The 24,939-nt window shown below is 40.7% G+C and overlaps 1 protein-coding gene and 2 non-coding genes across 6 annotated transcripts in view; all 3 read left to right on the forward strand.

Annotated features, from left to right (window-relative positions):
• The window catches only part of PPP2R5A (protein phosphatase 2 regulatory subunit B'alpha), a 76,684-nt gene that overhangs the window by 18,257 nt on the left and 33,488 nt on the right, over positions 1–24,939 (forward strand). For 2 of the 4 annotated variants that reach the window (XM_002717413.6, XM_070055259.1), the window contains exons 2-3: positions 19,128–19,324; positions 24,449–24,550. In XM_002717413.6, coding sequence (XP_002717459.1) covers positions 19,128–19,324; positions 24,449–24,550 — 299 coding nt within the window. The remainder of the gene's footprint in view (positions 1–19,127; positions 19,325–24,448; positions 24,551–24,939) is intronic. The other 2 variants (XM_017347800.4, XM_089312152.1) reach the window with 1 other exon arrangement.
• LOC127483628 (small nucleolar RNA SNORA21) lies at positions 7,206–7,336 on the forward strand. The gene has a single exon (XR_007910066.1). It is a non-coding gene; the product is annotated as a small nucleolar RNA SNORA21 (small nucleolar RNA).
• LOC127483624 (small nucleolar RNA SNORA8) lies at positions 21,750–21,889 on the forward strand. Its single transcript, XR_007910062.1, has one exon. It is a non-coding gene; the product is annotated as a small nucleolar RNA SNORA8 (small nucleolar RNA).

Raw genomic sequence — 24,939 nt, forward strand, 5'->3', positions numbered from 1 at the left:
ACGCTGCAGCCGGCACACTGCGCTGATCCGATGGCAGGAGCCAGGAGCCAGGTACTTTTCCTGGTCTCCCATGGGGTGCAGGGCCCAAGCACCTGGGCCATCCTCCACTGCACTCCCTGGCCACAGCAGAGAGCTGGCCTGGAAGAGGGGCAACCGGGACAGAATCCGGCGCCCCAACCGGGACTAGAACCCGGTGTGCCGGCGCCGCTAGGTGGAGGATTAGCCTAGTGAGCTGCGGCGCCGGCCTGAACATTACATATTAAAGTCATCTTTTGCGACTTCTTTAATTTTCTACAGTTTTTTCAAGGTTCATCCATGTTGTAGTATGTATCAGTAATTGATTCTTTTTTTTTTTTTTTAAGATTTATTTATTTATTTGAAAGTCTTACACAGAGAGGAGAGGCAGAGAGAGAGAGAGGTCTTCCGTCCGATGGTTCACTCCCCAGTTGGCCGCAACAGCTGGAGCTGCGCAGATCCGAAGCCAGGAGCCAGGAGCTTTTTCCGGGTCTCCCACGCAGGTGCAGGGGCCCAATGACTTGGGCCATCTTCTACTGCTTTCCCAGACCATAGCAGCGAGCTGGATTGGAAGAGAAGCAGCCAGGACTAGAACCGGTGCCCATATGGGATGCTGGCGCTTCAGGCCAGGGCGTTAACCTGCTGCGCCACAGCGCCGGCCCCAGTAATTGATTCATTTTTATGAATAATATTCTGTTGTATGGCTATACCACATTTTATTCATACATGCATCATTTGGGTTGTTTCTACATTTTGGCTATTACAAATAATGCTGCTTTGGGTCCAGTGCTGTGGCGTAGTGGGTAAAGCCGCTGCTGCAGTGCCAGCATCCCATATGGACACCAGTTTGAGTCCCAGCTGCTCCGCTTCCAATCCCGCTTTCTGCTGTGGTCTGGAAAGGCAGTGTAGGATGGCCCAAATCTTTAGGTCCTTGCACCCACGTGGGAAGACCCGGAAGAAACTACTGGCTAGATGCAGCTCTTAGCTGCTACAGCGAACTGGGGAGTGATCAAGTGGATAGAAGACCTTTCTCTCTCTCTTTCTGTGCATCTCCTTCTCCCTCTGTGTAACTTGGACTTTCAAATAAATAAATGAATCTTTAAAAAAAAAATAATGCTGCTATAAGTATTTATGTACAATTTTCTATGTAGATACATGTTTTCATTGCACTTGGGTGAGCATTAAGGAATGGAATTGCTGAAGTCAGATGGAGATTCTGGGTTTCATTGCTGGAGGAATTGCCACACTCTTCCACAATAGCTGTACCATTTTACATTTTGCCACATTCTTCCACAGTGGCTGCACCATTTTACATTCCCACCTGTAGAGAATGAGGGCCTGTTCACTCCACATCTTTACCAATACTTCTTATTCTGATTTTTATTTTTCACTTATAACCATCCTAATGGATGTGAAGAGGTGTCTCGCCGTGGTTGTGATTTACATTTCCCTAATGACTAATGATGTGTCAAGCATCTTTTAATGTGTTTATTGGTCATTTATGTATCTTCCTTGGAAAAAAATCTCTTCAGATCCTTTGCCCAATTTTTAATCAAGCTGCTTTTTTTTTTTAATAATTGAAAGAATTTTTTTTTTAAGATTGATTTATTTATTTGAAAGGCAGGGTTACAGAGAGAGAAGGAGAGACAGAAAGAAGGAAGGGAGGGAGGGAGGGAGGGAGGGACAGAGGGTTGGTTACAGAGAGAAGGAAAGACTGGAGGGAGGGAGGCTGGGAGCCTCTCCAGGGAGGGAGGAAGGGAGGGAGGCTCTCCTTCTGCTCGTTCACTCCCAAAATGACACAACAGGCAGGACTGGACCAGGCTGAAGACTAGAGATTCATCGGGATCTTATACAAGGGTAGCAGAATGGGTGAAGTACTTGGGCCATCTTCTGCTGCTTTCCCAGATAGGAAGTGGAGCAGCTGAGACCCAAACTGATGCCCATAAGTTACGCTGGCACTGTAGGCAGCAGCTTAACATGCCATGCCATAGTGCCAGCCCTAAGAATTCTTATTCTTGATATAAGTCCGTTGGGCTGTTTATTTTCTTGATGAAAAGAACAACAAATGTTTTAAATTTTCATTGTCTAAATAAATCACCTTTTTCTTGTTATGCTTATGGTATCATATCTAAGGATCTCTTCCCAAATGTGAGGTCATGAAGATGACCTGTATGTTTTCTCCTAAGAACTTCATAATTTTAACCTTTTGGTTAAAATTTAGATCTTTGGCCATACTGAGTTAATTTTTGTATAGCATATAATATTAATTCATTCTTTTGCATGTAGTTACCCAGTTGTCCCAGCACTATTTGTTGGGTTCTTTTTCCACGAAATGGTCTTGGTGCCCTTTCTGAAAATTGATTGGCCCATGATTTTATTTCTGGATTCTCAATTCCATCCCATTGATCTATATGTATGCTTATATTCTTGCATCTTTATCACACTGTCTTCATTACTGTTGTTTCATAGTAAATTTTTCATAGTAAATTTTGAAATGGCGACATGTGAATCTTCCTACTTTTTCAACATTGTTTTGGATATTCTGGGTCACTTGAAATGATAGATTAGGTTACTGACATATACCATTCCCCTCTAAGCAGTATTTTAACTGTTTGATGAGTTTCTGTATGTTGTGTCTTCATTTACATTTGTTTCAAAGTACTTTCTGATTTTCCTTTAGATTTCTTCTTTGATCCTTAGTTATTAGGAGTGTATTGTTTAATGTCCTCATTTTTGTGGGATTCTCTCTTTTTTTAATCTTTGTATGATTTCTGTCTTCCAAATTTTTTTCAGGTTTGTTTTATGACTGTCATTTAAATTGTCTTGGAGATTATCCCATGTATAATTCAGAATATTCTTCTGTTAGGTGGAATATTCCAAAATTACATAGTGTTGTAAGTGTAAGGTCTAGTTGGTTTATGATATGTACAAACTTTCTGTGTCTTTGTTGATCTTATACCTCATTGTTCTATTCGTCATTGAAAGTGAACTCTTGTCTCCAACTGTTATTGCTGAATTGTCTATTTCTGGGATGGGTTTTTAAACCAGACTGAGTCTCCCATCTGGATGGCAAGGACCCCAGTACTTGACTCTCCCAGGGTGTGCATTATCAGGAAACTGGATTAGAAGCCTCGCTGGGACTTGAACGCAGGCCATGTGGGATGCAAGTGCCCCAAGTGGTGTCTTTTTTTTTAAATTTTTTGACAGGCAGAGTGGACAGTGAGAGAGAGAGACAGAGAGAAAGTTCTTCCTTTTGCCGTTGGTTCACCCTCCAGTGGCCGCCGTGGCCAGCGCGCTGCGGCTGGCGCACCACGCTGATCCGATGGCAGGAGCCAGGTACTTATTCTGGTCTCCTGTGGGGTGCAGGGCCCAAGCACCTGAGCCATCCTCCACTGCACTCCCTGGCCACAGCAGAGAGCTGGCCTGGAAGAGGGGCAACCGGGACAGAATCTGGCACCCCGACTGGGACTAGAACCTGGTGTGCCGGTGCCGCAAGGCAGAGAATTAGCCTAGTGAGCCACGGCGCCGGCCGCCAAGTGTTGTCTTAAATGCTGGGCCAAATGCCTGCCCCAAGTTAGATCATTTTTAAAAATCCTCTGACAGTCTCTGCCTTTGATTGGCTTAATTCATCCACATTTAATGTTACTTTTGATATAAAATTTTATTTTGTTTTCTGTGTACCTCCTTTATGTTTGTGTGTATTTGTGTTTCTCCTTTCCTGCTTTCTTTAGTAGTAGTAAATGAATGTTTTCTAATGCAGTATTTAAATTTGTTTAATGATTTTTTTTCACTGTACTTTTTTGAAGCTTAGTTTTTTGCTCTTGGGTTTTATTATATTTTGAGGATACTTCAGAATGTAGAAAATGAAATGAAAAGATGTATTTATTTTGTTGCAAAAATCTTGAAATATGCATAGTTTTTCATAATACACATTTTCCATGAACTTTTCAAAGTGCTCTTCTAGATTACATTTCTATACATTAACAACCTAATAATACATTATATATGTGCTATTTTTACAGTGACTTAAAACCACTTAGGAGGAGAACAAATACATTTATGATGTCTTGTATAATTACTTTTACTCATATTCTTTAGGTTTTTTGTTTATTGATTTGAATCATCATCTGTAGTTATTTACTTTACACTTGCAGGAATTTCTTTGTTTCTTGAAAAGCAGGCAAGTGATAACATCTCTGAATTTTTGCTTATCTGGCAGTATCTTTATTTTGCCTTAAATTTGAAAGATAAGTTTGCTAGATATAGGATTTTTTTGACAGTTTTTTTCTTTTAAACTTTGAATATGCTACTTTACAACTTTCTGGCCTCCATTATTTTTGCTGATAAGTCAGCTGTTAACTTTAGCCCTTATAAGTGACTAATCGGTTTTTTCAAAATTTTCTCCTTGACTTTGTGAAATTTCAGCATTGTTACGATCTCTGTGGATCTTATTTTTTGCTTTTTAAAGACTTATTTATTTGAAAGGTAGAATGGTGGTTGGAGTGGGAAGCAGGGAGAGGTGTAGGTATCTTCATTCCACTGGTTCACTAGAAGCCTGGGTTGGGCCAAGCCAAAACGAGAAGGCTGGAACTCCATGCAGGTCTCCCATGTAAATGGCAGGGACCCAAGTGCCTAGGCCATCATTCAGTGTCTTCCCAGGCCCGTTATCAGGAAGCTGTATAGGAAGTGAAGTACCTGAGACTTGAAACAGCTCTCTGATATGGGATGCAAACATTCCAAGCTTTGGTTTAACTTGCTGTTCACAGCATCCACTCCTCTGTGATCTCACTGAATTAATCCTTCTTGGAGTTTGTTGAGCTTTCTAATATGCTGGCTTAGTGTTATAAATTTGGGAAGTTTTCAATTATTATTTTTCAGATTTTTTTTCCGTTCCTTTATTCTTCTATTACTTCCATTATACTTATATTGGTACACTTGGTGATGTCTTACAGGTCTCTCAAGCTCTGTCCTTTTGTCATCATCCTTTTGTCTTTCTGTATTTCAGACTGCATGATTTTATTGATGATACATTTCCAAGTTCCCTAGTTCTTTCTGAGGCCAGTTCACATCTTTTGTTGAGTCCCTTAAAGTTTTTCATTTTATTATACTTTTTAACTCCAGAATTTCTATTTGATTCTGTTTTTGTGAAATTTTTAAAAGATTTACTTATTTGAAAGAGTTAGAGGGAGAGACAGAGATATTTATACCTGCCGGTTCACTCCTTAGATGACCACAATGATTAGGGTTGAGCCTGGCTGAAGCCACCAGCCAAGAGTGTCTTCTGGGTCTCCCACGTGGGTGCAGGGGCCCAAGCACCTGGGTCATCATCTGCTGTCTTTCCCAGGTGCGTTAGCAGGGAGCTGGATTGGAAGTGGAACAGTCTCAAAGCAGAACCCAAACTGGCACTCATGCTGACACTGCAGATGGCAGCTTAACCCTCTGTGCCACAGTGCCTGCTCCATAAATTCTCTTTATTGACTTCCTCTAGTTGAAGTGATATTACCAGACTCTTCTTTACCTCTTTAATCATGGTTTTCTTTTTAGTTCTTTAAACATATTTATAATGAATAATTTGAAGTCATTCTGTTAAATCCAACATTTGGTCACTCTTCACAGGTAGTTTCTGCAGTCTCCCTTTTTTTTTTTCCAACTGATGGATCCTATGAAACTACTTCTTTGTGTACCTTATACTGAACATTTTAAATAATATATTGTGGGGCCAGCGCTATGGCATAGTAGGTAAAGCTGCTGCCTGCAGTGCCTGTATCCCATATGGGTGCCACTTTGGGTACCAGTTGCTCCACTTCAAATCCAGCTCTCTACTGTGGCCTGGGAAAGCAGTAGAAGATGGTCCAAGTCCTTGGGTCCCTGCACCCACATGGGAGACCCAGAAAGAAGCTCCTGGTTTCGGATCAACCCAGCTCCAGCTGTTGTGGCCATTTGGGTAGTGAACCAGAGGATGGAAGACTTTCTCTCTCCCTGGTCCCCACTTCCTGCCTCACTGTAACTCTGCCTTTCAAGTAAATAAATATTTAAATATATATATATATATATTATATATATAGAGAGAGAGAACTTCCAATTCGCTTATGGCCCTGTCTAAATACTGACAAAGACTGTATTCAAAAGGCTTCCACAGTCTTGGCAGCTCATGTCAAGAGCCTCAGGTGATCACTGACTTCGTACATAAGAGTGTCAATTGTTAAATTAACAACAGGAGTCACTGTGCACTTACTTCCCATGTAGGACTTCTGTCCTCAATGAGTTGCATTATGAGAATTAACTGTAAAACTTGTTCTCAGTGTGTGTGTACACACAAATTGTTGAAACCTTTACTTAGTATAGAGTTGGTCTTTTGTGTATAAAGTTAATTGAAAATGAATCTTAATGGAGAATAGAACTGGGAAGGGGAGAGGGAGGAGAATGATGGGTGATAGTATAGGTGGGAAGATGGGTATGGTAGGAAGAATCACTATATTCCTAAAGCAGTACTTATGAAATTTGTACTCATTAAATAAAAGGTTTCTTTGGGGGTGGGTGGACTAGTTCCAGAGGCTTTTAACTTATTGTTTCAAATGTAAATTTTATCAGTCTCCCTGGTGAGCAGTTCTATAGTCTTCTCAGTTTGCCTTACTGGAAATTGATCTCCCTCTTGACTAAATTTTTTTTTCTAAGATCTATTTATTTATTCGAAAGTCAGAGTTACAGAGAGTTCTTCCATTCACTTGTTCACTCCCCAATGACCACACCAGCCAGGGCTGGACCAGGCTGAAACCAGGAGCCAGGAACTTCTTCCAGCTCTCCCACATGTGTGGCAGGGGCCCAAACAGTTGGACCATCTTCCTATGCTTTTCCTAGGCCATTAGCGGGGAGCTAGACCTAAAGTGGAGCAGCTGGGACACACAAATCAGCACCCATATGAGATGCTAGCCCTGCAGGTGGTAGCTTTACCTGCTGTGCTACAATGCTGGCCCTTGAGCTACAATTTTAACTTGCTTTGTAGTAATAATTAGTTCATTACTCTTATCTAGGACTTCACAGGTTTCAGGTACATAATCCTGCCAATAAATTTGAAAACGTAGAGGAAATGGGAAAATCCCTTGAAATAAACAGCTTTCTGAAACTGACAGAAAAAAAAAATCTGAGTAGTCATATCTATTTGATTGAATACTAATTAAAAACCCTGATTCCCCCTTTTAAAAGCACTCAGTGGACCATTTGCTAATGACCCATTGAGCCGTCCAAAAGGGGCAGAGCCAAAACACTGCTTTTGGGTGAAGTTGTATTGTGTTATTTTGCTTTAATCAGTAATGTAACTGCAAGGTGTCCAGTGCATAACAAATCTTCCCAGTCAGATGAATCAATTAATTCACAAGCTTTTATTGGGATTCCGCTCCCGGGTGAGGTTGGTCCCAGTAGAAGGGCTGGGGAAGGTTGGGAGGGCTCCTTTTATAGATACAGGGCATGGGGGTTAAAGGTTGAGAGGCAGGTCTGATCCTCATTGGTTGACCTTTAGGCACCCGTGGGGACCTTGACAAAGACTTTTCGTTCCTGGAAGTGCAAGTAGGGACTCTCCATTCCCAGAAGTGTAGGCCTTCTCTCCTTGTGGATCCCAAAGCTACCAGTGAGAAGATGTTTAAAAACAAAACAAAACAAAAAAAACCTGATAAGAACATTAAAAGTAAGGAAAATTGCTGACCAATATCTCTTAGGATCATTGATTTTAAAACATTATACAAAATATAGGCCAGCGCCGCGGCTCAATAGGCTAATCCTCCGCCTTGCGGCGCCGGCACACCTGGTTCTAGTCCCAGTCGGGGCACCAGATTCTGTCCCGGTTGCCCCTCTTCCAGGCCAGCTCTCTGCTGTGGCCCGGGAGTGCAGTGGAGGATGGCCCAAGTGCTTGGGCCCTGCACCCCATGGGAGACCAGGAGAAGCACCTGGCTCCTGCCTTCAGATCAGCGTGGTGCGCCGGCCGCAGCGCACTGGCCGCGGCGGCCATTGGAGGGTGAACCAACGGCAAAGGAAGACCTTTCTCTCTGTCTCTCTCTCTCACTGTCCACTCTGCCTGTCAAAAATAAATAAATAAATAAATAAATAAATAAAAATAAATAAATAAACATTATACAAAATATAAACAAATTGCATATAGAAATATATAAATAAGAAGATACAGACATGATTAAGTTGGCTTTATGCCAGAAACGTAAGGTTTTTGTATTAAAAGAATTGATTCATTGCACAGGCATTTGGCTTAGTGGTTAAGATACCCACATTCCATATTGGAGTGTCTGGGTTCAAGTCATGACTCCACTCTTGATTCTAGCTTCCTGTAAATATGCAACCTGGGAGGTAGCAGGTGGTGGCTTAAGTGTTTGGGCCCTGCCATTCATGTGGGAAACCTGGTTTGAATTTCTGCTCTTAGCTTCAACTGCTGAGGATATTTAGGGGTTAACCAGTGGATGGGAGATCTTTCTCTTCTCTGAGCCTATCAAGTAAATAGAATTTTTAAATTTTTAAAAATGTATTCACTGGGGCTGGTGCTGTGGTGTAGTGGGCTATGCCTGTGGTGCTAGAATCCCACATGGGTGCCAGTTCAAGTCTTGGCTGATCCACTTCCAATCCAGCACTCTGCTATGGCCTGGGAAACCAGTAGAAGATGGCCCAAGTACTTGGATCCAACCCATGTGGGAGACCCAGAAGAAGCTTCTGGCTCCCAGCTTTGGATCGGTGCAGCTCCAGCTGTTGAGGCCATTTGGGGAGTGAACCAGCGATGGAAGACCTTTCTCTTTGTCTCTCCCTCTCTCTATCTGTAACTCTAACCTCTCAAATAAGTAAAATAAATAGATAAATAAAATAAAAAGTATTCATTGTATAAATAGAATTTTTAAAATCATTTCCTCAGTATAAATAGAAAAAATAGGAATTTCATTTTCTGTACATTTTTCTTCAGTAAAATTCAATGCAAGTTCCAGCTGCCCAAGTATCCTTTTTTTTTTTTGTAAGATTTATTTATTTATTTGAAAGTCAGAGTTATACAGAGAGAGGAGAGGGAGAGAGAGAGGGGAGAGAGGGAGAGAGGGAGAGAGGGGGAGAGACGTCTTCCATCCACTGGTTCACTCCCCAATTGGCCGCGATGGCCAGAGCTGTGCCGATCCAAAGCCAGGAGCTTCTTCCAGGTCTCCCATGTGGGTGCAGGGGCCCAAGGACTTGGACCATCTTCTACTGCTTTCCCAGGCCACAGCAGAGAGCTGGATGGGAAGTGGCACCCATATGGGATGCTAGCACTTCAGGTCAGGGCATTAACCCGCTGCGCCACAGTGCCGGCCCCCCAAGTATCTTTGATCTCTGATCTCTGCCTGTTGAGTTCAGTAAGGCTGCTTGCTTTCTTGAGGTTTTTCTTCCCTATGTTTTCTCCATCTGGAAAGTGTTACCAGACAGACAGCTGCTGTGATTGTGAGGCTCACTCTTCTTATTCCTCAGGAATCAGCCCTGCACTGCCTGTTTCCCAACATCTGAAAATTGTTTCATATATTTTGTCCAAGTTTCAGTAGTTTACAGTGTGAGGAGGGCTAGTCTTCTGGAAGAAGTACCTCCAATTCCTTTTCCCTGTTTTGGAAATCTTGGAAGTATCATGGTGTCAAGTGCATGATGGGAGCAGAAGTGTCAGCCATGGTAATTTGTGTTATAATGACCTTATAACACAATGAGATAAAGGATATCCTGGGGACACAGCTGGCAGTCATGCTGGATATTTTTGGCTGGTACCAGTTCTAGGCAGTGATTTCATGGAAGCTGCAGGGTAGAAAGTTTGGGTGGTATAGGCAGTGCTTGCAACTTGGGCTCCTTCTTGCTAGCTGCCTCCTTACCTGCATTAAATCCTCATGATCCAGTCACCTCTTAAAGGTCCTTCCTAGTCCCATGTCTTAATACCTCTCAGTGGGGATTAAATTTCAGCTGAGTTTTGGCAGGGACATTCAAACCACTGGATAAACATGGAATTAGAATAAGGCAAGTTCTGTAAATACCCTATCCCACAATAGGAGATTTGGCCATGTTTAATGTGCCTGGTGCACTTAAGATCCTTTGGCTCAGCATTTTCTCATTGGTTGGTGTTCATATGGGCACGGTCATTATTTGCTTCTGAAGAAATGAAGAATTATAATGCGAGTGCATTCTGTTCAGTGCATTTGCACATGGGCCATTTGTAGAAGTCTGTCAGTGTGAATGGAACATGGGATACAATGGGTAATAATGAGAAACGAATTAGTAAAGGCAATGCTCCATAGTTTCTCCTCTTCTCCTTTCACCTTAAGCTTTTGTCATTTTTGTATTTACTTTTTCAATATTGTTAACAATTTCTAGAACCATAATTAAGTGTTCTGCAACCTGTAAGTTCTAAAAGTTAAAAGTCTTTGAATGGGGCTGGCATCGCGGCTCAATAGGCTAATCCTCCACCTACAGCACCGGCACCCTGGGTTTCAGTCCTGGATTCTGTCCTGGTTGCTTCTCTTCCAGTCCAGCTCTCTGCTGTGGCCCGGGAGGGCAGTGGAGGATGGCCCAAGTGCTTGTGCCCTGCACCCGCATGGAGACCAGGAGAAGCACCTGGCTCCTGGCTTTGCATCAGCGTGGTGATGTGTCTCTCTGTCTCTCTCTCTCTCACTGTCCACTCTGCCTGTCAAAAAAAAAAAAAGAAAAGAAAAGAAAAGAAAAAACTATGAACAGAGCAGTGCCGTGGCGCAGTAGGTTAATGCTCTGACTGCAGTGCTGGCATCCCATATGGGCGCTGGTTCTAATCCCCGCTGTCCCTCTTCCAATCCAGCTTTCTGCTATGGCCTGGGAAAGCAGTAGAGGATGGCCCAAGTCCTTGGGCCCCTGCACCCACGTGGGAGACCCAGAAGAAACTCCTGGCTCCTGGCTTCAGATGGGCCCAGCTCCTGCCGTTGTGGCCATCTGGGGAGTGAGCCAGCAGAAGGAAGACCTTTCTCTCCCTCTCACTGTCTGTAACTCTACCTCTCAAATCAGTAACTAAAACCTTTAGGGCCCAGTGCTGTGGCTCACTTGGCTAATCCTCCGCCTGCGGCGCCAGCATCCCATATGGGCGCCGGGTTCTAGTCCCAGTTGCTCCTCTTCCAGTCCAGCTCTCTGCTGTGGCCTGGGAGGGCAGTGGAGGATGGCCCAAGTGCTTGGGACCCTGCACCCACATGGGAGGAGGCACCTGGCTCCTGGCTTCGGATTGGCGCAGCGCCGGCCATGGTGGCCATTTGGGGAGTGAACCAACAGAAGGAAGACCTTTCTCTCTCTCTTTCTCTCTCTCTCTCTCTCTCTGTTAACTACCTGTCAAATAAAAAAATACAAAATCTAAAAAAAAATCTTAAAAAAAAAGTCTATGAACAAGATTTAAGTATTAGAAAGGAGAGGCCAGTGCTGTGGCATAGTAGGCTCTAAGCCTCTGCCTGTGGCACCAGATCCCATATGGGCACTGGCTCATGTTCTGGCTGTTCCTCCTGGAATCCAGCTCTCTACTAATGGTCTGGGAAAACATTGGAAGATCGCCCCAGTGCTTGAAGCCCTGCACCCACATGGGAGACCTAGAAGAAATTCTTGGCTCCTTGTTCCTGGCTCCAGATCGGCTCAGTTGTAGCCATTTGGGGAGTGAACCAACAGATGGAAGACTTCTTTCTCTCTCTCTCTCTCTCTCTCTAACTCTGCTTCTCAAATAAATAAATAAATCTTTAAAAAACAGTTAGGGTTTATTAATGGGTTTAGCTTAGACTAATTGGGTAGGGAACTAGTTAAAAGTTGTAATGTGTGTATCTTCCTCTGTGACTATTCAAATTCTTTAGAGAACCTGTTTGTATTTTTTGTGCCCCACCCCCCACCCCACCTGGAGAATGAATACATGACTAAAATTGTTGAGCTCCTGTAGACTTTTATTTAATTCCCCTATTTTGGCTCATGCCTTTTTGTGTAGAATTTTTTTATTTTTGAAATCCACATAGTTTTCTCATTTTCCACAAACATCATGAAGATCCGTAGTTTATGGTAAACAGCAATACCATTTTTGCTTTATAACACTGTCTTTTTATATTCTGTTTTTAGCAAGGAATCATCTCTTTCAGAATTTGCTTCAAGTGATTATAAGAAAGTTAAATTAGTACATATAACACACTTAAATTGTCTTTGGCATAAAGGTTGTACTAATGTGTACTAATGTGATAGTACTATATTTTATTACATAGTACAGCAGATAGCTCAATATATTATATGTACATAATTATGCAAAGAGTTAGATAAGAAGGATTTTCTATTCAATAGTACTTAAAATAATTGAGAATTGGAAACTTCTGTTTTAACCCAGAGCAAAGGTAATTGAAATGTTAACTGCTTTCTAAATTTTCTAATGTTTGAGAAAATTTACATGTGATCTGTCTGACTCAAGCATTAGGTATTGCTGGGAGAGAATATTTCTAGGAGACAAAAACAGTAACAAATTCAAATAAATCTTGAGGTTAAGAAATGGTTTACTGAAGAGAGATTGTTATAAAAAACAAATTTCTTTCTGGGGAAGATGCAAGAGTTAGATGTTCAGAAGGAGAGATTTCCTTTTTTTAATATGTAATGTGTTCTTAATCCTATCATTTGCTAATCTGAAAATCAGTTTGTGTCTTCTGTCATGTTAGCTTCAGGCTACTAGCCTGTGATGTAAGAAAAAAGAATGCCTTCCACTTGTATTCCACTATGCATTCAGGGCTGGCACTGTGGTGTAGTGGTTAAAGTGACTGCCTGCAGTGCTAGCATCCCATATGGGTACTGGCTCGATTCCCAGCCATTCCACTTCCAATCCAGCTCCTTGCTAATGCACTCTCTGGGAAAACAGAAGATGGTCCAAGTACTTGGGCACTTGCACCCAGATGGAAGTCCTGAATGAAGCTCCTGGCTTCTGCCTGGCCCAGTCCTGGCCCTTGCGGGCATTTGTGGAGTGAACCAGTGGATTGGGAGACATTTCTCTCTGCCTCTGCCTCTTTCTCTCTGTAACTCTTTCAAATAAATAAATAAATCTTTAAAAACAATACACATTTACTGTCATGGTAATTATATTATTTAATTTTGCCATGAAGTTAGGTATTGATAAAAGTGGTCATTATTATCTTAAACATAGCCATAATTTTTGACTATTTGAATGTCTTGTTCAATAATGGCCTGTATTTTAGTGCATAACTTTTAATCTTCAAACTCAGAATTTTTTAAGCATCAAACCAATATTTGTCAATTTCTTGTATGCCTTTTTTTTAAGATTTTTTAAAGATTTATTTATTTATTTGAAAGTCAGAATTACACAGAGAGAGGAGAGGCAGAGAAGGCTTCCATCCTGTGGTTTACTCCCCAGTTGGCCACAACAGCTGGAGCTGCACTGACCAGGAGCCAGGAGCTTATTCCAGGTCTCCCACGTGGAGGGGCCCAAGGTTTTGAACCGGTGCCCATTTGGCATGCCAGAACTGCAGGCAGTGGCTTTACTTGCTACTTACAGCACTGGCCCCTCCTTGCATACCTTATTGTAGGTATAAAAGAAATGAAAGGGAAGGCCTGCTAAGTGAATTATCCTGGCCCTTGATTGATGAGTAGATAAAAGAAACATTTGTTGATTATAACCCTAAAGATAACACATACTTACCCCAGAAGCATAGGCAGTCAAAACCAAAATTGAGAAGTTTCTGCACTGCAAAAGAAAAACTCAGCAAAGAGGCAGCTGACAGAATAGAAGAAAACATTTGCAAACTGTGCAGCTGATAAAGGATTAATATCCAGAATCTGAAAAGCTGAAGAAACTCAGCATCAACAAAACAAACAATCCAGTGAAGAAATGGTCAAACACTTGAACAGGCATTTTTCAAAAGAGGAAATTCAAATAGCCAGTAGACACATGAAAAAATGCTCAGGATCTCTTACCATCAGGGAACTGCAAATCAAAACCACAACGAGGTTTCACCCCACTCCAGTTAGAATGCCTTTCATTCAGAAATCAACAAACAACAAATGCTGGAGAGGATGTGGAGATAAAAGTACCCTGATACATTGTTGGTGGGAATATAAACTGGTATAGCCACTGTGAAAGACAGTGTGGAGATACTTCAGAAATCTGAAAATAGACCTACCAAATGACCCAGCCATCTCACTCCTGGGAATTTACCCAAGAGAAATGAAATCAGCATATAAAAGAGTAATCTGTACCTCCATGTTTATTGCAGCTTAATTCACAATAGCTAACATAAGGTGTATGACAACTGAAAATTAGATAAAGAAACTATGGCCTATGTACACCATGGAATACTACACAGCATTTAAAAAAATGAAATCCTGTTGTTTGCAACAAAATGGATGCAACTGGAAACCATTATACTTAGTGAAACAAGCCAATCCCCAAAAGACAATTACCATATGTTCTCCTTGATCCATTTTAACTAAAAGAGTGCCTAAAAGGTAATCTAGGGGCCGGTGCTGTGGCATAGCGGGTAAAGTTGCCACCTGCCATGCCAGCATCCTATATGGGTACTGGTTCCAGTCCTGGCTGCTCCTCTTCTGATCCAGCTCTCTGCTATTGCCTGAGAAAGGAGTAGAAGATGGCCTAAGTGCTTGGGCCCCTGCACCCACATGGGAGACCTGGAAGAAGCTCCTGGCTCCTGGCTCCGGATTGGTGCAGCTCCTGATGTTGCTGCCATCTGGAGAGTGAACCAGTGGATGGAAGATGTCTCTCTGCTTCTCTGTAACTGTGCCTTCAAATAAATAAATAAATCTTTTAAAAAAAAGTAATTTGTTGAAGTGATATTGGCACTTTGAGATGTAATGATTTTGAACAGCCTTGTCTTGGCTATTGAGGAACAATTTTTTTTACACTATTTGTTGAACTCTTTACTTAGGGTAGAGTTAATATGTATATAAAGTGGACGGTGCCATGGCTCAATAGGCTAATCCTCTACCTAGCGGCGCCAGCACACCGGGTTCTAGTCCCGGTCGGGGCACCGGATTCTTTCCCAGTTGCCCCTCTTCCAGGCCAGCTCTCTGCTGTGGCCCAGGAAGGCAGTGGAGGATGGCCCAAGTACTTGGGCCCTGCACCCCATGGGAGACCAGGAGAAGCACCTGGCTCCTGCCATTGGATCAGCGCAGTGCGCCAGCCGCAGCACACCAGCCGTGGCAGCCATTGGAGGGTGAACCAATGGCAAAAGGAAGACCTTTCTCTCTGTCTCTCTCTCTCTCACTATCCACTCTGCCTGTCAAAAAAAAAAAAAATATATATATATATATATATATGTATATAAAGTTAACTGAAATTAGATCTTTGTAAAAAATAAGAATGGGAATAGGAGAGGGAGGAGGAAGAAGGGTGGGAGTGTGGATGAGAAGGGAGGGTAGGCTGGGAAGAATCACTATGTTCCTAAATCTGTATATATGAAATGCATGAAGTTTGTATACTTAAATAAAAGATTTCTAGTTTTAAAAAAACACATACTTAACTATATAATCGAGGTTGTGAGTAATACTATAGATATGCAGAAAAGGAGAGATTATTGTACCCTTACTACCTAAGGGAAGTTTTATGGAAAATGTGGTACTTAAGTTTATTTTTCAAGGATGTGTAGGATTTGGAAAGATGGGGGAGGAAATCTGGTAAAATCTTTCAGGTAGAGAAAAGATTTGGAACAAAGACATAACCTTTAGAGAACAGGAAGAGAACTGGTTTCCCATTAGAGGAAGTAGGAGGAAGAAGAGAATAGGACTGGACATAAAAGTAATCACATATTAAAGTGGGGTACTGTGTAAGTTTCTATTACTTTTAGCATTATGGTGAAAAACGATACAAAGTTTTAAAACTTTATTAGCACTGAGTTGGCCTCTCAAGTTATGGCATTTGTTTCCCCAAATTGTCATTATTTTTATGATTATATCAATTATGAAGATACAGTATAGGTTTATTGTCTTATAATAAATATAAAATGGAGGTGGATAGTAAGGGTATAGTTGTGTTTAGAAATAAAGATGATTAAGTGAGAGGACTATGAGGATTTTCTGTTCAATAGAAACTGAGAAGGATTCTTACAGCCTGAATAATCACCATTGTCTCTAGTATATAATACATATTCAATCTGATAAGTATAGCATGATTAGGAAGCTTACAAAAAACAAAGGTGTACATCTTGTGGTTATTTCAAACTCAGTATCAGTTTTAAGCAGACATCTAGTTATTGATTGAAATCAACTAGTACCAGTATTAGGGAACATCATTTATTAAGTAAAGTTAAATGCATATAATTATTTCACCTTTAAATTGGGGGGAAATTCAGAAGATTTAAGAAAAACCATTCAAGACACAGATTAGCAGAGAACAAGCAGATTCTGCTTAGAGTGACTTGATTGTCTTTTGAGTGGGAACTAGAATAGTGAACACATGACATAGTGTGTTTATTACATGGTGTTTCATTCACATCCCCAATAGAATGAAATTTAATTTACAGATAATTGTTTAACACATTAGTTGATATTAAAAACAGCAGCACGGGGCAGCATTTTGGCATAGCAGATTGAGCTGCTGTCTGCAATGCTAGCATCCCGTATTGGTGCTGGTTTGAGTCCCAGCTCATCCACTTCCAATCCAGCTTCCACCAATGTACCTGAGAAAGCAGCAGATGGGCCAAGCAGCAAACGACGGCCAGTACTCACATGGGAGACCTGAACAATGATGCTCCTGGCTTCAGCTTGGCCATGCAGTCATTTGGGGAGTGAACTAGCAGATGGAAGATCTCTGTCTCTTCCTCTCACCAACTCTGCTTTTCAAATAAATCTTTTTTAAAAAGCTTAAAGTTTAATAGTCTTTTTAAAAGAAAAGATATATCAAAATGTTCCTACTTCAGAACAGTTCCATAGAAGGTGACCCTAAATCAAAAACTTAGCCAGAATCATAGTAAAAAATGTCATATCTGCCAATGTTATGTAGATTCTGAATACTGATCTTAGAATTGTAGACCTCAGCTTTGTGTAGCACAGAGAACTATTAATGATTCTGGAACAAAATGTTAAACAAGAAGTTTTTACTGCATAGTCACAAATAAGAACTTATTTAGAGTCTTCATATTTTTATTTCAAAATTCATGTGAATTTTACTGCCCTTTACAATATTTCAATATATGTTTTACTGTAAAACTTATGTTTTAAATTATCGGTAGAGTTGACCAATGAAAATATACTGTATTTGTCATCTATCAGTGAAGGGGCATAGAATATTTGAACTGTTACATTTAAGGAATAGCTTAACTAAATCAGCTTTTTAAGGACAGCAACTTAAATAGTTGCAGAGTAACTTTAGTAGTTTTCTGCACCAGAGAAATATGAGCACAGGCCTCCTTGGGTAGGTTGTCATTTTTTAAAACAACTTTTAAAAATACTTATTTACTTATCTGAAAGTCAGAATTATATATAGAGAGACAGACAGATCTTCCTTCCTCTGGTTCACTCCCCAAATGGCTGCAGCAGAGACAGGAGCCAAAGCCAGGAGCCAGGAGCTTCTTTCAGGTTTCCCACATGGGTGCAGGGGCCCAAGTCCTTGGGCTATCTTCTGCTGCTTTCCCAAGAGCATTAGAGAGCTGGATTGGCGTTGGAGCAGTCGGAACTGAAACCAGCATCATTGTGCCACACCACCAGCCCCGGTTATGTTTCTGTAGATTTCTACCTGTATCTTTATATAAAGTAGGTACTGGTTTTAAATGGAACAATAAGGGCTGATGCTGTGGCACAGCGGGTTAAAGCCCTTGTCTGCAGTGCTGGCATCCCATATGGGTGCTGGTTCGAGTCCTTGCTACTCCACTTCTGATCCAGCTTCCTGCTAATGGGCTTGGGAAAGCAGCAGAGTATGAGTCCTTGGGAGACATGGGAGACCGGGAAGAAGCTCCTGGCTCCTGGCTTCCAGTTAGCTCAGCTCCGGCCATTGCGACCATTTGAGGGGTGAACCAGCAGAGGGAAGACCTCTCTCTCTCTCTATCTCTCTGTAACTCTGTCTTTAAAATAAATAAATCTTTTTAAAAAATGGAATAGTTTATGAGCAGATTATGAACTAAATATCATTGTGACTTTAAAAATATCAGTAGTTCAAGAAACTTAAGTAATTGACCTAATTGAAGGTCCTAGTTTATGGATTTGAAAAGTTCAAATTTGAAGTTTTGTTATTTATTTATTTTTGTATGGTGGAAACAAGAAGGTAAAGCATTTGTTGAATGCCTGTTGTGAGCCAGGCTCTGGTTAAGTAAAGAGAGAAGGGGGGTGGGGGGGATGTGAATTAGATAAGTAACACTTGGTTCCTATTTTTCAGAGTCTCATGGTTTATCAGATATGTGAAATATAAATGGCATGTAGCACAATAAATACTAAATAGAGCTATGTGCCTAAAATACATTTGGGCAGAAGTGGATTAACCAGCCAATGTAGTTTCAGGACCAAAACAAAAATTTCTAAGAAGGGACTTTCCCTGCAATGTGATAAATGAGTTCCCAGGGTGGCACTGTGGGCAGAAGGGCATATTTTATGCAGAGGAAACAATGTACGATCTTCAGAGAATTGCAGGGAGTACAGGTTAACCAGGGTGAGAAGCATGCTGGGATGAACTCAGAAGGGACTCACGACAGTAGCAGCTACACTTGTGTGTACAGTTCAGAGGAGTTTGAACTTCAGTCTCTAATTATTGAAGGATCATTGAGAAGATCTAATATGATTCTGTTGATTCTCATTTTAGCAAGACTTCAGCTTTTTAAATAGTTTGGAGGATAGGATAAATCAGGAGAGGTAGTGGTCATGGGACCAGGCAAAAGGGACAATTAAGACAGTTAGGGATGATGAGAGCAGTGGAAATTAGAAGAACAAGATAGATTCCAGATAGTTTAGACTATTTTAATAGCATTGAATGATATAATTTGAAGAGTCTACTGTAAGTCCCTAAATAACAGTGTTAGATGGGTACATTGTCACTAGACTTCTGAAGTTTTATTTTTTGTGTATAAATAACTTATGAAAAGTTACTAAATAAAGGTAACTTCTGAGTAAATTATTTTTATGTTTTTTTTTTATAGATGCCACTTCAAATGAACAGCAAGAGCTTTTTTGTCAGAAGTTGCAGCAGTGTTGTGTACTATTCGATTTCATGGACTCTGTTTCAGACTTGAGGAGCAAAGAAATTAAAAGAGCAACGTTGAATGAATTGGTTGAGTATGTTTCCACTAATCGTGGTGTACTTGTTGAATCAGCATACTCTGCTATAGTAAAAATGGTAAGCTTCTGGATTTATGTTTCTCCTACAAAGTCAAGTAATATTTGAGGTGTAATTATGAATTAATAAGACTGTTAATATATAATAGTATAACAGCTCACATGAAAGGTTATCATCAGTTCCACTGATGCTTTCATTGCTTAGCAAGAGTTTGAGAATCCAATAGCCAATGGCTAGTGGTTCCCATATTACACAGTACAGAGCTGGAGCTTAGGGGAAAGATATATACTTCAGATTATATGGGTTGGTAATTAATATCATGGGAGTGAATAGAATAGTCACTGAGAGAGAATTTTTAAGTGGAAATGATAGTTCTGGGAAAAACTCTGGGGGTTTCCAATTTAAGAAGTAGCTGGGGCTAGCGCTGTGGCATAGCAGGTAAAGCTACCACCTGCAGTGCTGGCATCCTGTATGGGCGCTAATTGGAGTCCTGGCTGTTCCATAGCTCTCTGCTATGGCCTGGGAAAGCAGTAGAAGATGGCCCAACTCATTGGGCCCCTGCCCTCACATGGGAGACTTGGAAGAAGCTCCTGGCTCCTGGCTTTGGCTCAGCTCAGCTCTGGCCCTTGAGGTCATTTGGAGTGAACCAGCAGAATGGAAGACTTCTCTCTCTCTTTCTGGCTCTATGTCTCTCTGTAACTCTGTCTTTTAAATAAATAAAAATAAATGTTTAAAAAAAAGTAGCTAAGGGAGTCAGGTGTAAGAAGTTCCTATTTAGAACATTTTAATGTCATATTTGCAGACTATGGTACTGTAATTGAGACTGAGAACCGTTAAAATTAAATAATAACAGGTTAGGTTTCCCTAATATGAGATCCAAACTCTGAAATGCTCCAAATTTGAAAACTTTTTGAGTACTGTCATGATGACACGGTGGAACATTCCAAAACATTCCAAACTCAAGTGGGTCACAGTCAAAATATAGGCACACTGAAAATCCTGTATAAAATTCCTTAGGCTATGCATTTAAGGTTTATATAAAACATAAATGAATTTCACGTTTATACTCAGGTTCATCCCCAAGATATCTCATTTTTTATGTACAAATATTCTAAAATATGAAAAAAATCCTAAATCTAAAGCACGTCTATTTCTAAGCAGTTTGGATAAGGGATATTCAAACTGTACAAATAGATGTTTGGAGTATCTGGTATAAAAAGTTAATTACTGTCAACTTTATTGAAGGTTATTAAGGATGTAATTGAATGTTATTTTCTATCATACAGTTGAAATTTGTTTAGCAAATGAGATTTTTGTTTATTTCATACTAACAAAATACAAAAATTCAACTGGAATGATTAAGGAGTCACTTAATACATTATTTTAATTTATACCAGCATAGGGAAGCCAATATAAAGTATAATCCATAGTCTCCTTCATTTCTTTCTCCTGGCCTTGTATATTTTCTGAGGAAAGAGCAAAATGGGAAGGAGCAAAGATAAACTTGGCCCTAAAATACTGGCTGGCTTTTCTTTTATCTCACTGTACTGGAAGAACTGTCAAAAGGAAGCTTAGCACTTTGGTGTAGCAATGTTGGCATCGCTTATGGGTGCTAGTTTGAATCCCAGCTGCTCCACTTCTGATCCGGCTCTCTGCTAATGTGCCTGGGAAAGCAGTGGAAGATGGCCCAGATCCTTGGGCCCCGCACCCACATGGGAGACCTGGAAGAAACTCCTGGCTTTGGCTTGGCCCAGCCCTGGCCATTGCAGCCATTTGGGGAGTGAACCAGCCAATGGAAGATCTCTCTTATCATTATTTCTTCCTCTCTCTCTCTGACTCTGCCTTTCAAATAAATGAAATAAATCTTTTAAAAAAATTTTTAAAGGGACTTGGGAAATTTTGAGTATATTTTTTGAAAATAGAAATAAACTCCTGAAAATTTTTTTAAAAATTAGCTATAGACATAACATTAACCAATATGAGATTGGCTTTGTAAACTCCCAGAAAGTAAAAAAGAAGTGACAGTTTGAAAATTTTTAAAAAAGATTTACTTATATGTTCAAAAGGCAGAAGAGCAGGGAGAAGCTAAAGAGAAAAGAGAAAGGTTTTCCATTTGTTGGTTTACTCTGGGACAGCCAGAATCAGGCCATGCAGAAGCCAGCAGCCAGGAACCCCATCCCAGTCTCCCATGTGGGTGTCAGTCATCTGCAGTTTCCCAGGTATGTTAGCAGAAAGCTGAAAGGGAAGTGAAGTAGACAGAACTTGAAAATGGTACTCCAGTGTGGGATATGGGTGTCCCAAGTGGCAGATTAACCTACTGCCCCCCAGTACCTACCCTAAATATTATATTTTGATGGAATTCTTGTTTTTTGTTTTATTTTGTTGTATCTTTTTTTTTTTACATTTGGGGAAAGGGCAATATTTCCCACTGTTACTGATTTCAAATGGTTTTGTATTCAGGAAGTTTTAAAATTTTTTATTTAACTGCACTGGTGTGGTAACTGCATACAGCAGTTTATTCCTGCTGGGGTATTCAAAGGACAATGCAATAGAAATTCAATGTCTGGCATTTTGTGTTTTCTTGGCTTTGTGTGTATTAAGCTTGGTATTTATGTTGATGTAGTATTTGTAGGAAAAAAAAAAAACAAAAACCTAATTTATTTAAGAGATACAGACAGAGAGCTCCCATCTGCTGATTCACTCCCCAAAAACCTCAGAGGGCTGGGGCTGGGCCAGGCTGAAGTTAGGACCCAGGGACCCAACTATTTGAGCAATGATCTGCTGCTATCCAGGGTACACATTAGCAGAAATCTCGGGTTGGGAGCAAAACTGAGATTCAAAACTCAGGCTCCTTGGTACAAGATGTGGGCATCCCAAGCAGCAGCTTAACCACTATACCAAATGCCCATTCCTATATTCAGGAGTTCTGAGAACCCTGGGGTAGATACTTTATTTATTTATTTATTTATTTATTTATTTATTTTGACAGGCAGAGTGGACAGTGAGAGAGAGAGAGAGACAGAGAGAAAGGTCTTCCTTTGCCGTTGGTTCACCCTCCAATGGCCGCTGCGGCCGGCGCACCACGCTGATCCGATGGCAGGAGCCAGGTACTTATCCTGGTCTCCCATGGGGTGCAGGGCCCAAGCACTTGGGCCATCCTCCACTGCACTCCCTGGCCACAGCAGAGAGCTGGCCTGGAAGAGGGGCAACCGGGACAGAATCTGGCGCCCCGACCGGGACTAGAACCCGGTGTGCCAGCGCCGCAAGGCGGAGGATTAGCCTAGTGAGCCGCAGCGCCGGCCAATACTTTATTTTTACACTTGATCTTAGCCAAAGGGCCGAGAAGCGATATATACTTTATTTTTAACATTTGTAAAGGTATTATAATTAGCTTATATTTAAATTCTGGAAAGTAAAAAGGTGTGTGTGTATGTACACTAGGTACTAAATTTCTAAGAGTTTACTTATCCTTTTAGTCCTTTGAAACTCTTCTGAATATTTGTTATATACAACTACAAAGTTCACTTTTTCTTTCACTACTGACAACAATATGTACAATCTCAAGGGCAAATTATGCCTTTTAATAGCATTTATTTCTTTTTTTGAAATCTTTCTCTGGCTTTCTCTACTCTGAAATTGATGTCCCATCAAACTGATTTGTTTTTTTCTTTCAAGTACTGGCCTGGAGTTCTACCTGATCAAATTCTGGGTTATAAGCTATGGTTGTAGTAAGTGACTGTTAGCAGATGTTTGCCTAACGTAGATGCTGTTTTGTAGTTGGAAATTTGCTTGCACCATCAAGCATCACTTGTCTCATCTGTACTCTTGAGTATTTTATCTTAAGTCAACCCCACAATAGTTTGGTCTTGCATGCTTATTAAAACTGTTTGATCTGTCAGCCTTTTCAACACTCTTAAAAGAACTGTGGGTTGTGATCACAGTCTATCCTTTACTAAAGAAAAGGGATATTAACTAGAATTACCTTGGTACTGAGACAGGTAATGTGAAGACTAAATTTGTAAGTTCTACATTTTGTTGAATATACAATAAAGACTCTCAAAGTACTCCTGATATCAGAGAGATTCTTATGTTTTTTTTAAAGTCCCACAGTAGATGTAACACAGTAAATTAAATCATTGTGAAGTATGATGTCTATGACAGTGAAGGCATTCTTCCCCTTCCTTCCTGTCCCTTAACGTGGCATATATAAGGAGACTTCAAAAAGTTCATGGAAAAACACTGTTGATGCGAAGAAAATTCTGACATGCATGCTTAGCTTTTTTATAGCAAGTATTTTCTGTAAACATTTTTGAAGACTCCTAAATATGCATGGCTTTCAAAAATTTTTGCACCAAAATAAGCTTATAATTGCATCTTACATACCTTTTGAAATACCATTATGCATATAAGAATGGAGATATTTTTACCGAGCTTTAGAGTTTTAGGCAAGTTTAGACTGTGGCCTGGGTTTGAATATGTGAAGAGTTGCAGAAAGACCAAAAAATCAAGTTAGAAATAGTAACTTCAGGCCAGCGCCGCGGCTCACTAGACTAATCCTCCGAATTGCGGTGCCGGCACACTGGGTTCTAGTCCTGGTCGAGGCGCCAGATTCTGTCCCGGTTGCCCCTCTTCCAGGCCAGCTCTCTGCTGTGGCCAGGGAGTGCAGTGGAAGATGGCCCAAGTGCTTGGGCCCTGCACCCCATGGGAGACCAGGATAAGTACCTGGCTCCTGCCATCAGATCAGCGTGGTGCGCCGGCCGCGTCGGCCATTGGAGGGTGAACCAACAGCAAAAGGAAGACCTTTCTCTCTGTCTCTCTCACTGTCCACTCTGCCTGTCAAAAAAAAAAAAAAAAAGAAATAGTAACTTCACCCTTTTGTCCCCCAAATTCCCTTTTCTTCCCTAAGGCCCCACGCCTCTCTTTCTTTTTAAGCAAAACTTGGAGAGGACAATTAATAAAGAGGAATTCAGAGCTAATCTGTCACCTTCAAGAGGTTGGAGTCTGAGGATGTCAGTTATCGGATAGAGAAAATAGAGCAAACATCTGCCTTCTTCATAATTGGATGGTTTCTAAATTTTGAACTAAACTTACTTAAATGAAGTGATTTTTAAAATATTTAATTTTACATTATTGAATTTGATTACACAACAAAGAATATAAATATGAATTTATCTCTCTTTACAGATCAGTGCTAACATCTTTCGTACTCTTCCTCCGAGCGATAATCCAGACTTTGATCCAGAGGAGGATGAACCCACGCTTGAGGCCTCTTGGCCTCACATACGAGTATGGAACATAATTATATTTTGACAATTTTACAGTTATGATATTTCTGCTGAAATCATTTTTTTTCCTTAGAAACTTAGTATCTATTTAAAATATTTGACTTTTATGTTTTCTTAATATTGTTTCCCCAAATATTATTTTTATTGTGATGAAAAACATTTACCACTTAAATTTTACATGTAAGTGGCATTACATATATTTAGTGTTGTGCCACCATCAGCACTTTCTAGTTGCAGAATTTTCATCACCTCAAATAGAAACCTACTTGTCGTTTAGAAGTCACTCCCATTTCATTTATCTTCACAGCTCCTGACAGCTACTAATCTGCTTTATGTATAGATTGCCTATTCTGGGTATTTCATATAATTGGAATCATAATGTTTTCAAGG

The sequence above is a fragment of the Oryctolagus cuniculus genome, chromosome 13 (assembly GCF_051225735.1).
Source record: "Oryctolagus cuniculus isolate XC-2025 breed Fujian yellow rabbit chromosome 13, ASM5122573v1, whole genome shotgun sequence".
NCBI classification, from domain to species: Eukaryota; Metazoa; Chordata; class Mammalia; order Lagomorpha; family Leporidae; genus Oryctolagus; species Oryctolagus cuniculus.